We start from the raw sequence: 14,395 nt of genomic DNA on the forward strand, positions 1-14,395 counted from the left end.
CATTGCCATTGGGTTTGTAAAACATGCTAGATTGGACTAAAATAAATTAATTTCTGCTTCAGTGTATTGCAGGAGCACAGTTTTATTAGATACTGCCATAGCACCTATTATATTTTTATTGTAATTTTGTGTTTTCACTGCTGTTAATTTATTATGTTTTTATCACAGAAAATAAAAATATAATCAATATTATAACAAATATATAAATAGCATGTGAGAACAAGACCATTATGTTAAATACATGTTTTATTTGTTTGGGCATAGCATGATATGGAAATTCAACAATTATGTTTTATTATTCCATGTTTACAATTTAGTGTGTTATGTGAACCATTTAATTCTCACTAAATTAGAAAGAATTTACTTGCTTCCTTTTTTTGGTTATACTGCGCTCCCCCTCCCCCCAGATCAACACCTTTCTTCTTTAGAAGTTAGTCATGATCATGAAGTCTATGGAGTCCAGTCCCTAAATTCCTTTTCTTCCTGTGTTGTACTTTGTTGATTTAGGATTCCAATGTATTGCAGATCAGAAATAACATGTTGTACTGCACAGCATTTCAATTCAGGCTTACTGCTATTTCTCTGTTCAAGCTTCCTCAATCTGTGGGCAAGATTGCCTCTCAGGACATCTCTTTGGGTTTGGATTATAACAATGGGCGGGACTCATCTTCAAAATTCAGCAATGTTGTCATACTGGAAATTCCAGGGGTTATAAACAAGGATGGGATTGAAAAATTTTAGCAACCGGTTCTCTGCCCGATTGCTGGGTGGGCGTGGCCATGGGGGTGTGGCCTAGTCAGCTTCCTGCAATATGGGGGAGGGTATTTTTCACCCTCCCCAGGCTCTGGAGGCTTTCCTCGAGCCTCTGGAGACGGGAAACGGACCCATTTCCAGACTTCTGGTACTTCTGGTAGGGCCATTTTTCACCCTCCCCAGGCTCCCCGCGGGGCCTGCATTTACCTGGCATCCCAAATGGGCCACGTGGAGACTCCTAGGAGGGGCGGGGCGGGGTGGACAAGGTATTTCAGATTTAATCCTTTTGAATATGCAGCTGCCAAAAAAGCCAATGCAGTCCTAGAGGGACAGCTTCAAGATCGCGAGAAATGATAGTACTGCTCTGTACTGCACTAGTGAGGCCACACTAGGAATATTGCATCCAGTTCTGATTGCCATGATATAGAAAAAATATAGATATACCTACTTCCTTTAACTGATCATTGTAGAGTAACAAAACGATAAGGAGTTTGGAGGCTAAACTGTACAATGATCAGTTAAAGGAAGTAGCAGTGATGTGCAGTCAGGTGAGGCAGGTGAGGCACAGCCTCACCACTCTCATCATGAAAAAAAAAAGTAAAAGGAAAAAGCTGAGCTAGTTGCTGCCTCACCGTGGATGACTCTGCTTAACCTCACTGGTGCTCTCCCTCCCCAAGTGTAGTGACTTCCTCCCCAGGCCCCCATTCATTTCTCTCTCTCACACACCCAGCTGGATAAAACTATATAAAAATCTAGCCCAGCTTCACTGATTACAAGTTTGAAAAGGCAATGTGGCTCCGCCTGCAATCAAACTACACTTGGGGAGGGAGAGCACAAGCGAGCACTGAGGAGACCACAGGAGGAGGCAGGAAGCCAGGCAAAGAGCCATGCTGTAGTACACACACTTCCCCCCAGCCTCTTTCTTTTGGAAGGCTCGGCTCGGCTCCCCTCCGGCTTCTCTGCCTCTCCTCTCACCCCAGCCTGCCAGCAGGAGATGGTGGGTGGGCTTTATTGTGTTCCAGGCATTTCCCACCCAGACAGCAGGCTGCATTTGCAATGGTGGAGGTGTTTGGGAAAGGCAGCAGGGGAATGGGGGTGGGGGATGGCAGAGGAGCTGCTTTCAAGCCACTGGAAAAGATATCCAATCCAACTTTTGTGTGTGGGGGGGTTTGTTTGAGAGTGAGTGAGAGAGGGAAGGGGTAGGAGAGATAGTCCAATCCAACTTCTGTGTGTGTGTGTGTTTTTGAGAGAGGGGGAGGAAGGGAGAGAGGGAGGAAGGAGGGGAAGGAGAAGAAAAAGAAAAAGAAAGAAGGAGCAAAGGAGAAAAACAAATGCTGTCGCTTTAAATTGGAACTGAGCATGCCTGGCTGTGGAATTCTGGAAGTTGAAGTCCACAAGTCTAAAAATATTTGAAACCCAGCACTGTGTCAGTGCCTCACCAGTCATAAACCTCACCGCACGTCACTGGGAAGTAGGTATATCTAGCCATGTTACATACTAGCTTCGACTATAGTGGTTTCCACCAAGGTCTCATTGGTCGAAAGGTCTGACAGCTCCCTATAAAAGGGCTGCTGTCAGACTCAACCTTTGCTGGATTGTTCTTACTTGTTGTGTATTAATAAAGAGATGTTGTTGCCTTTTGCCTGTGTGTGCCTATCCATTACCCGATCTAACAAGCCTAATAAAGAGAAGAATTACAGATGACATTATAGAGATCTTTCAGTACTTAGGAGCATTCACAAAGAAGAAGTGATTAGTCTTATTCTCCAAAGTATCTGAGGGCAGGGCAAGAAACAATGGGTGGAAGCTTGTTAAAGAGAGAGCCAAAGCTGGAACTAAAGAGAAGTTTCCTGACAGTGAGACCAATTACTCAATGGAGTAGCTTGCTTCCTGGAATTGTGGATGCTACATTGCTGGAGGCTTTCAAGAAAAGATTGGCTATCCATTTGTCTGATATGTAGAAGTTCTCCTGCCTTGGGCAGGGGTTTGGATTAGAAGACCTCAAGGTCCCCTTCCAGCCTTATGATGACTCTATGCTTCTGTCTTTCTTCTTTTTGTGGAGCCACCTTCAGCCCACCATTTCCTCATCTGGAAGTCCAATTTTACGGCTTTTTTTAGAAGTCTACCAAGCATGATAAAAACAACTCTTTTAAAACTAAAACCCTCCGCAACCAGTTGTTCTCTTGGATTCATTTTATATTCTTCAAGCTCTTGTTCGAACAGCTCTCAATAAGTTAACAATTTCTCTCTACCTGCTGTTTCTTTCTTATGAAATGCTTCTTGTACTGAGACCCCTAAACGCATTTTCAGCCACACTGTGTTTATATCTATTCCATATTTTCAATGTGGAGCTTCTGACATAATGTTTTGTGAACTCTACATTAAAATTGTCTTTCAAAAGATGAGAAGAAGCCCTTTGTTTCAATGTTTGGACTCATCAAGGACCCAAGATACAGACTTCACAGAGGTCAGGGTGACCTCATCAGAAAACTCCACTGGAGAAAAACTGGTACCAGACCAGAAGCTAGTTTCCTACTTTGTCTCCTAGTGTACCCATCAGAATGGAAGGGAAAGGAAATTTCATCAATTATACAGAATGCCATATGCCATACTGGAAAATTATTAAAGGAGTAGAGCAAGTTGAAGCAGCTAAACTGCCTTACAAAGCTGATATCAGATCTTTTAACCTCTTACATATAATTGGGATGGATAATTCTAAGGAGACTAAATGACTGATTCTTGCCAAGGACCAGCTAAGTATGATCAAAAACAAATTCCTCGCCAGTGTTTTCCTTTCATTAAATAGCTGACACTATGCCAATCCTACACATGCTTACTCATTTAGAGTTGCTTTAAAAAATCAGCATAAGATTGGGTGATGTAGCATGGACATATTCCCAGTTCACAAGCATTCTGAAGATCTGGGCTTCAAGTGAAACCTCAACTATGGCCTTTCCCATAAAATCAGTTTCTCTGTAACCCAAATCTTAAGAAGAGAATCTAAAAATGGACTCAACATAGGATCTAGGCCAGCGATGGCGAACCTTTTTTGGCTCGCGTGCCACAAGTTGGGGGAGCACAGGGGGGTTGTGTGCAAGCGTGCCGCACCCATAATGCAATGTGCGACCCCCCCCAGTGCGCATGCGCACACAACGCGCGACCCCCCCCCATTTTTACATGCTTTTTTTGCCTATAAAGTGTCTGGAGCCTGGGGAGGGTGAAAAGAGCTTCCCCCGCCCCCCGGAGGCACTCCGGAGGCTTCAGGGACTACGCTTAAAACCACCCTCCGAGCAAACCAGAAGTGACTTCTGGGTTGCTCGGAGGGTCATTTTAAGCACTCCGAAGGCGTCAGGGAAGCCTCTGGATGGTCCCTGAAGCCTTCGGAACGTTTAAAATGACCCTCCGAGCAACCCGGACGGTCCCTGAAGCCTTTGGAATGCTTAAAACGACCCTCCGAGCAACCCAGAAACTTCCGGTGTGCTCGGTGTGCTCGGAGGGTGATTTTAAGCATTCCAAAGGCTTCAGGGAAGCCCCCGGACAGTCCCTGAAGCCTCCGGGGGGAGGCTCTTTTCGCCCTTCCCAGGCTCCTATAAAGCCTCTGGAGCCTGGGGAAGGCAAAAAATAGCTTTTAAAAAGGTGAACTCAGCTGGCCAGCGTGCGCATGCGCGCTGGCCAGCTGACAGGACAGCGCCTCGCGTGCCCTGATAAATGGCTCCGCGTGCCACCTGTGGCACGCGTGCCATAGGTTCGCCATCACTGATCTAGGCTGTTTTGATTATTTTCAGATCTATTCACATAAGTATCCAATGAATACGAGCTTATTTATATTTTGATGCCTTATCTTACTATCCCTTCACTCTCTGGTTTGGTTACTTCCTTATTTTCAGCAAATAAAAACCCAAGGTTAGAAAACAGGAACAAAAATGTAACATCTATTCCTGGTCTGCAAAATACGCTTGTACCATAGTTTGCCGGTCCAGCAGTAATCAATTGATCTATTTAAGATGCTTATTTTCTGCTTTTCCTTGTATGGTCTCAGGTGGCTAATACAAGAATGGTAAAATGCAATTAAAACTGGGGTATGCTGAAATCCATCAAATGACTAATGGAAGAGAAGGAAAGCATGGGAGGAAAACAGAAAGGAGAAAGTGCTTGAGCAGAGGACTCCATGTACTATCTTCCATGATTTAGCATTTTATTGGAACTGAATCTAATTAGCTCCCAATATCCTCTTATAATGTACATCATAAAATAAATGTTGGTACTTTATGGATATGGGGGTGGTCTAGGAACTGTGCTGCATCATTTGGAGAAATGCAAAATTCTCATTTTATAAGATAATAATTGCAATAACTAACTGCATTCCATTCTGCATATTAGTCCATAAGTGGAGGACTAGGTGAAACCAGTTGGAATGCATAAATCCAAATGTAAATGAAACAAGTGTGCCAAATAGCATCCTCTTCCAGATGTATTGGATAAGCAGCCCTATCATCCCCAGCTATCCAGGTCAAGGTAAATGAAAGCCCTTTAGGATCTTTGTCCTGGGTCATAAAGAGGTCTAGAATGTTTCTCACCAAAGCACAAAAGAGATGTGCACATCTATATCAAATATTGGAGAGAGTAGTATTGTTGATTTTCACTGTTTTCTACCTAGAGGTCCAAGATATTTCTCACCTGCAGCACAAAAGAGATGTACACATCCATATCAGATATTGGAGATAGTATTGTTGATTCTCACTGCTTTCCATCTTTTTTCTCTCTCAGAATTGCTTTGAGCTCTTCAATGCAAACTGCAAAGGGCAGAAGATCAAAGCTTGCAAGACTGATGGGGATGGAAGGGTGGTTGAAGGCAAGCACCAATCCTATAAGATCTCTGCAGCCTCCCAGGAGGACCGTGACCTATGGATTGAAGCCATACGGTAAGGAGGAAAGGCTGTCATTCTACGGCGGGATAACAATGACATGGGAAAGAAGGCCCCAGAAGGAGATAAATGTTCAGTAATAAGGAATATCACAATATTCTAGTGTGGGCTTAACAGAGGCACCTATCATCATTTCATGAAACTGCTCTTCTGTGAGATATTGCATTCAAAATTATTGGATTATTCTCTCTCTGGTGTTTTTGACTTCCTATGCCATTGATGGCTAACCCTTTTTGACTCCCGTGCCAAAAGCAGGGGGAGGGCAGGGGGGTCGTGCGCAGCGTGCCACACCCATAATGCTATGCACGTGACCCCAGCACGCATGCATGCACGATCAGCGCTCTCCCCGCTTTTGGCAAACTTTTTCCGCCCTCCCCAGAGGCTTTCTAGGAGCCTGAGGAGGATGAAAACAGCCTCCTCCACCCCCCACTCCGGAGGCCCTCCAGAGGCTTCAGGAGCTTCCCTGAAGTCTACGGACTGCAAAAAATGCCCCTACAGGGAACTCGTCAGTTCGGGAATGGTGACTTCCGGTTTGTCCGTAGGGCCGTTTTTCAACCTCCAGAGCTTTCAGGAGGCTTCCTGAAGTCACTTCCAGTTTGTTGTAGGACCTTTTGACCCCCCCCCGAGCCTTCAGGGAAGCCTCCTGAAGTCTCAGGAGGGCGCAAAATGGCCCTACGAGGAAACCAGAAGTCCATTCCTGAACTTCCAGTTTGCCCATAGGGCTGGTTTTTCGCCCTCCGGAGGCTTCAAGGAAGCCTCCGGAGGGCCAAAAACGGCCTCAAAAGAAGGCCAAAGTCAGCTGGAGCTGACGCCTCGCATGCCCTAGCAACGCCTCGCATGCCCTAGCAAATGGCTCCACGTGCCACCTATGGCGCACGTGCCATAGGTTTGCCATCACGGTCCTATGCAATCATCAAGTAAGAAACATGCATACATCAACCGCCTGACTGCATTTACTTTGGAGTACTTTCAAACACTGATAAAAAATATCAACAATAATGCTTTATATTCTTTTCAGCAAGGCTCTCTTCCTTATTTCCTACTTTCATTTCCATGATCATTTTAAGCATGAGAAGAGCTCTCTAAACCCAGTATCCACCAAGCTTCCTTAGAAAGAATATGAAGGCCATTGTCAAGCCTTCCTGCCTGTATAATTTCAATGACACATTACCTCTAAACATGGAAGATGTTGGAAGTATGTGGAAACATGGAAGTACGTAGCTATCACATGGTCTGTTGTTTTTCCCAGCTTCAAGCTTAAAGAGCCCTTTGTGTTCTGTGAAGGAGGCAATCAGTGCTTTGCTAACAGCCAAATCTTAATATTCTTTCTATTTTGCTTTATTTTAGGACCAGCATCACTAGAGATCCCTTCTATGACCTGGTTGCTGCCCGTAAGAAAAAAGTTACCAGCAAAAAATGAACCTTCTGGCTTGTGCCACCTTGTTTGGTGGACGATTAACACCAAGAAAATATTTATTTGAAGTCTGAAATGGCGAAATTCCTCAACCATCTCTGAGACAGACAAGTGAATGAAAGGATGATCAGCGGCCTGCTTCCATTTTCCAGAGTCAACATATGCAGAATCAGAAACTGGTGCAGGAATTATTTCTGTACAGAAAACAAGCACAGATTTCTGAGTAAATGGAGCAGAATATGGTTGTGTGTGTGTGCCTTGGTACGGATGATGGAAACCAGGGAATGGTTTCAACAGTATTTTTATACCTGTAAGACTAGATTTGTCTACATTGACACCTGCCTCCTCTGACTCACAGCCTTGAGGTTTCTTGAATAATGATGCTATCTGAGATAAATTTACTTGGAATAATAGGATGAAGGAGAAAGTGAACTAATAGACTCAAGGGATGCGGTGAAACCTGGCCAGGATAAACACATATTACTGTGTGGCTGAGCTTAGCAAATGGCTGGTTTGGATCTGGGAATTATTGGCAAGTTGATGATAATACTGAATGTTAGGTTTTTTTTAGGACAGAATCTTCCAGCCAAAGTCAGAATGTAAACAATAATCAGTGCAATGAGTTGTTAGTTCCTATGTTCTTTGAGTTGGCTGTTCCATCAGTGTTGGAACAGTTGAAAAGAATGTTTACAGATGGATATTTGTTTATTTCTCTCCTCCTCTGAAACATTTATTAGCCTAGAGCAGTGGTTCTCAGCCTTCCCAATGCCGCCACTTTTTAATACAGTTCCACATGTTGTGGTGACCCCCAACCATGTGTCTCGCTTCCTAAGACCATCGAAAATATATGTTTTCCGATGGTCTTAGGCAGGGGTGTCCAAACTTGTCAACTTTAAGACTTGTGGACTTCAACTCCCAGAATTCCCCAGCCAGCTGGCTGGGGAATTCTGGGAGTTGAAGTCCACAAGTCTTAAAGTTGACAAGTTTGGACACCCCTGGTCTTAGGTGACCCCTGTGAAAGGGTTGTTCGACACCCAAAGGGGTCCCGACCCACAGGTTGAGAACCACTGGCCTAGAGGATCAAAGCTAGGGGTTTTTTCCCCTTCTCCTCTGAATTTTTCATCTATACAATGAGTTCTGTAAAATAATACAATTTGTTTAATGCGGTTATGAAGAACTGGATTATTATAAGAATGATGCCTACATACTAATGAGTACAATATTTTTGTTTAAGGAGATGTAAAGAGTTGCTTGCTATTAAAATACACTCCCATATGCACACTTAGCCAGAATTTGGGTGTGTTGTTTTCCACACAGATTCAAACAGATGAAGAAATAACACTTTTTCTTTTCAAATGAAAAAAAAAAAGAAAAACATCTTGAGGTCTTTTACACTTGTGGTTTTGTTTTTATTTTATCAACATAAAACAGAAGCAGGAGGTATGTTATATGTCTCTGTTGCTTTTCTCTTTTCTTATGAATCCCATTATACAATTTGGAAAAATGCCAAAGATTTGTTAGATGTGAAAAGTCTTAAACTCACCAAATGGCAACCCTTTTCAGAGAAAGCAAATTCATTCAAAGTAAGAAAGTCCAGCTTGGATGGCCCAACAAATAACTTGATATAAGATAGCTTCTAATATTAACATTGACAGGTTTGGAAGCTGATGGCCTTCAAGGATATAGAAGATGTACTCTTATTCAGAATAAGGAATATAAGCAGCACAAAAATTATCCAAGTCAATTTTGAGTCTTATCCAGCATTTCTAAAGTATATCGTATGAACTAATTCACTGCAAAGTGAATTAGTTCATACGATCTGACTTTAATCCAAGACTTTAAGTGGATTTTGGAGAAGGGAGCTCTATACAATCTTGTATAAAAATTGTATAGTATGTAATAATTCCAGTATATGGAAGAAACATGTGTTTGCTTGTTTTAATTGTTACAGAATAAAATGAGATTTGCAGGAAAGCCATACATGTAATGGATGAATGAAGTACGATCACTATCAAAATAATTCATACAGGGAGATTGAATTAACATCCTTTAAATTTGATTTCTTTATTTAGAAAAGTGCCTACAATTCTGTCATTTTAGGAATAGAATAATAACCTCTCTGACGGGAAACATCCATCTGTCAGCGTTCCAAATATCATCCAAAATTAAATCAGAGTCCAAGGCAAAGTCTTGCTCTAAATTCCAATTTATTGAGAGAGACATGTTGGTACATCTGTGGAAACCCGAATCTGAGAACTTCCTGGGGTTTCCACCCAGTTGAAAGTTCATGATCTTGCCCCCACACCCACAAGTCCATCACATGGTCCAATCTTCCATTGCCACACTGGCATTTCCACCCATCCACTTCCGGTCAGGTGCAGAGACAAAGAATGACCTTGGGATTCTAGGAAGGAATTTTTTATTTTGACAACAACACATTCTACACCTTACTATTCTTCCCTCCCAATTCCCCACTAATGAAAAAGCATAGTAAAATAATAGAGAGTGTGGCAGGCCAAAGATCCTAAAAGGAACCAGCTGCAGGCCTGACACCATCGTTCTCAGATTAGGTTGAGAGGTCTTTTGCAAAAAGGAAGCTGCTCTGAGGAACCAAAGATGCTTTTTCAAAAGACACCTGGATTTTCTTTTTCCTTGAAGACGTTTTGCTTCTCATCCAAGAAGTTTCTTCAGAACGGAAGAAGCTTCTGGGATGAGAAACAAAATGTCTTCAAGGAACAACAAAGCCCAGTTGCCCTTTGAAAAAGCACTTTTGAGACAACCATGACCTGGATGACTGAGAATCTCCATAGACATAGCACTTTGAAGAATGGTGGTGCCCTTCCTGAATGTAGTAGAGCTGATTTGGGGGGGAATAAGGTAAAAGACATGAACCCATCATGGGTTAGTTCATGCATGGCTGAGAGGACCAGACAGCAATGAAGGGACAAACAATGAATGCCAACTACTGGCTTGTGAGTGGAATATTTATCTGAATTTGAATATTTTGGAGAATGAATATGTAAAGCATCGTATGATTCAGAAATTTTGGATGTAGTGTAATACTGGAACAATGGGAGAATACAATACAATACAATAGCAGAGCTGGAAGGGACCTTGGAGATCTTCTAGTCCAACCCCCTGCCTAGGCAGGAAACCCTATACCATTTCAGACAAATGGCTATCCAACATCAATACAATACAATACAACAGTAGAGTTGGAAGGGACCTTGGAGGTCTTCTAGTCCAACCCCCTGCCTAGGCAGGAAACCCTATACCATTTCAGACAAATGGCTATCCAACATCAATACAATACAATACAATAGTAGAGTTGGAAGGGACCTTGGAGGTCTTCTAGTCCAACCCCCTGCCTAGGCAGGAAAGCCTATACCGTTTCAGACAAATAGCTATCCAACATCTTCTTAAAGACTTCCAGTGTGGGGCATTCACAACTTCTGGAGGCAAGCTGTTCCACTGATTAATTGTTCTAACTGTCAGGAAGTTTCTCCTCAGTTCTAAGTTGCTTCTCTCCTTGATTAGTTTCCACCCATTGCTTCTTGTTCTGAATGTGTGGATGAAAGATCTAAAATTTACACTAAATTTAATTTAAAAGAACAAACTATAAGATGAAGTATTGTTGGTATTGAACACCAAATAAGTTGTCAAGAATGTATAAAGGTATTTCAAATGAATGGAAATGTAAAAGTAAAGAAAGGGCTTTTTATCATTTATGGTGGGCATGTGATAAAGCAAAGAAATATTGGAGTGGGATTGACATCTTAATACAGAAGATTCTTAAAGTGAATATAAAGATAAAACCAGAAACTTTTATTCTGGGTTTAATGGGAAAAAAAATGGGGGGGAAAAAGGAACGTTGATGTTATATAGGTTGACGTCAGCAAGATTACTTTATGTACAAAAATGGAAGGACACTTTGATTCCTACAATGGATGAATGGTTCCAAAATTTGATGGAGTTGGCAGAGATGGCCAACTTGACTTCCTTGATTAAAAGAAAAACATACAATCACTTTTGTTTCTACTTGGAAACCTCTTCTGGACTTTGTGCTTGAGGTGGGAAAAAAATGAAACTTTGATTTTGGGTTTTACCAATTAATAGGTTTGTTATTATAGAAATGACGTTTATAATATTATTATGTAAAAGTTGAAGTTTGATGTTGCTATCTTATTTTACTGCACCAAAGGGATTTGGAAGTCAACGCCTTCTCTTTCTTTTTCCCTCTTGCCCTACAGTTTTCCCTTCCACTTTTCCTTCCTTGTTTTCCTACTATTTTCTTTTATATTTTTGCAGGAAAAGCATAAACATTTTTTTAAAAAAATAATATTTTATACCTACCTAGTTTACAAATCTTTCACAATTTGTTTTTTAAGCTCACGGATGTGAGGAATCTTAGCATGCCTAGTGTGATCCTTTGGCTTAATTTTTTATCTTATAATTGGACATACATGAAGTGATTTCCCCAGATTATTGGGAATATGTATAATAGAAAGTCTGTGATATTAACAAGCAACTCCAAACAAATTATAGATAACATTGAATATACTCAAGGTTTGATGCTGGTAGCAATTCCACAGCTATGCAGGAAGAAGTGTATAAAGTGTACTTTTTTGGAATAATATCATTAGTAGTAGCACTGAGCTATTATAATTCTGAAATAAGCCTGGAAATGTGTGAATACCAGAGTAGAAATAAAAATTTATTGATGCCAATCTATGTACAATCACCTTCTGTTCTAGCACCCTCTGTTTTAGCTAATATATAATCTATTCTAGTGTCCATTGTTATATTTACTTTTTACTTGAATTATTTATGCATTATTATTCTTATGCTTTAATTGGATTACTTTGTCTTTTTAATTGCAGTAATTACCTTGTCCTGTAAGTACTATGCTATACTGTACTATAAATTAGTATTTAAACAAACATTTAGTGCAAAATTCAGGCTGCGGTGACCTCTGCATTTCCTTGCTGTTCTTTAAGCTGGGCAAGACAGAACAATCCAAAAGAGGAATTGTGGGTGCTATTTGCATAATGTATAGATGGTAGCTAAATTTAGAAGGTGGATTACTTATGTGCATGGTGATTATAATAATGAATTACAGCTAGGAAATCAGCAATTCCTTTTTTCTTGAGTATGGATGAGCAGTAACTATTCCATGTCTTGCTTTTCTTTTTTTGCAGATAATCTAGCCTCTTTTATCTCCAGTTGTGGTTCTTCTTTCTCTCTTTTCTTCCTGAAGAGGGCTCCGTGCACAAGGAAATTCAGACACCAAGTTCTTTTTCTCTCTCTTTGGCACTGCAACAGGGCAGGTGAATTAATTCCAGCAGGCACAGCGAATAGATATTAGAGTCAAATCATGTGCAAGCACAGGAGATGAATGTGAAGGTTTTTCTTGAATGAGGCACCTGTATTGCTCTTCCTTTTTGCTAATGGGGACAATTCTCCAAGGGGTTTGCTTATTTATTTATTTATTTAGTTGACTAGGATGTATCATACATCTCCCCATGGAAAGAGGATGAAGAAATCTCGGGGGAGGGGGGGAGAGGCAGCTTTGAACAGAAAATGAAAATAAATTATCAAATATTCTGAAAAGATTATATATGACAGGAGATTTCTAACCAATTTAGCTCACAACAGAAACTCCAAGAAGGACTTGGTCTGTACCATCTGTTCAAATACTTGAGGATGTGCAAAGAGAATAAATGTTCAGGTATGCAATAATTCCAGCTGGGTTTCTTCCCAGAACTCCTTGGTAAGCTACTTTGGAGCTTCTTTCAGATGAGATGAAATCTATTTCTAGTTACTCCCTCCACAATGTTTCCTCAGTAAAATGAATAAATCCCTTCGACATGACCAGAAATTATTTTTAAGCCTTTAAGAACGTTATGCCAGGCAAAAATTCTATCATGTGAAGTTCTTGGTGCATTTTGAACTTTGTGTTTTGCTTGCAGACATTTCATTACCCAACTAGGTAACAACATCAGTGTAACTGAATCAGGGACATGCGGTCAGGGGAGGCAGGGGAGGCAGAGCCTCACCGCTCTCATCATGAAAATTTAAAAAAAAAAGGAAAAGGGAAAAGGCGCTGAGGAGACTTCTGCACACGTGGTCGGAAATGGGAGCGCTCCGTGGTCCCCTTCATGTTGACTCAGGAGTCAGGAAGGGGGGGAATGGGACCACGTATGCAGGAGGCTCCTCTAGCCTCAGCCTCCCTCCTGCGCACGTCCCATTCCCCGCCTTCCTAAGTCAACATGAAGGGGATCGTGGAGCGTGAGCCGCGGGACCGCGGAGCGTGAGCCGCGGGACCGCGGCTCACGCTCCGCGGTCCCCTTCATGTTGACTTAGGAAGGCGGGGAATGGGACGTGCGCAGGAGGGAGGCTGACGTGGTCCCATTTCCCTCCTTCCTGAGTCAACATGAAGGGGACCGCAGCTCACGCTGATGACGTCACCAGCCTCACCAGCCATAAACTTCACCGCATGTCACTGAACTGAATATAGCACTTAGCAATAGCATTTGGACTTATATACCACTTCACAGTGCTTTACAGCTCTCTCTAAGCAGTTTACAGAGTCAGCATATTGCCCCCAACAATCTGGGCTCTTATTTTACCCACCTCGGAAGGATGGAAGTCTGAATCAACCTTGACCTTCAGCCTGATGAGATTTGAACTGCCAAATTGCAGGCAGGCAGGCAGCAGGCAGCAGAAGTAGCCTGCAGTACTGCACTCTAACCACTGTGCCACCGCGGCTCTTAATATGGGGTTTGCTGCAATGCATTATATATAAACAGGCAGTAAACCTACGTGCACATTGATGATGTTACTAGTCAGGGAGTGAAACATGTGCCAGCAAACAATTCAGCTCAGAGAGCACCAAGAACCTCATATTTCAGCCTCGAGCCATTTCAATTCAATTTCTCAATTTTCTGTCCTCTCAAAGTATTTCAGCCAGCTCTTGATATTTTGTTTTCAGGAACTAGGACCCAAATAAGGCTCTCTTCTCTTCAAATCAATCTGCAGGATTGCATATCATTTTAGTACCCAAGTGAAAAAATCCTACCAGTGTTTTATCATAACAAATTAAATGTTCTGTTATAATTTTTCTTGTATTATCACAGCACACACCCTCCCAACTTGGCCCTACCCAGTAATATGGCTGATCTGGGCCACTTAGTATAAATTTTCAAAATATGCTTGAGCGATATTTTGTCTTTGAATATGGCTAACTTGATAGTGTGGCATTTACAGAAGTCATAATGCCCACAACTCTAACTGGATCTCCAAA

At 41.8% G+C, this 14,395-nt stretch overlaps 1 protein-coding gene across 1 annotated transcript in view; it reads left to right on the forward strand.

Annotated features, from left to right (window-relative positions):
* The window catches only part of CYTH4 (cytohesin 4), a 42,390-nt gene extending 34,437 nt beyond the window's left edge, over nucleotides 1-7,953 (forward strand). The window contains exons 12-13 of the mRNA XM_081958431.1: nucleotides 5,521-5,675; nucleotides 7,026-7,953. Of these exons, the coding sequence (XP_081814557.1) occupies nucleotides 5,521-5,675; nucleotides 7,026-7,098 (228 nt within the window). The 3' untranslated portion in view covers nucleotides 7,099-7,953. The remainder of the gene's footprint in view (nucleotides 1-5,520; nucleotides 5,676-7,025) is intronic.
* The last annotated feature ends 6,442 nt before the right edge of the window (nucleotides 7,954-14,395 follow it).

The sequence above is a fragment of the Natrix helvetica genome (genome assembly GCF_964273705.1).
Source record: "Natrix helvetica genome assembly, chromosome: 6".
NCBI lineage: Eukaryota > Metazoa > Chordata > Lepidosauria > Squamata > Natricidae > Natrix > Natrix helvetica.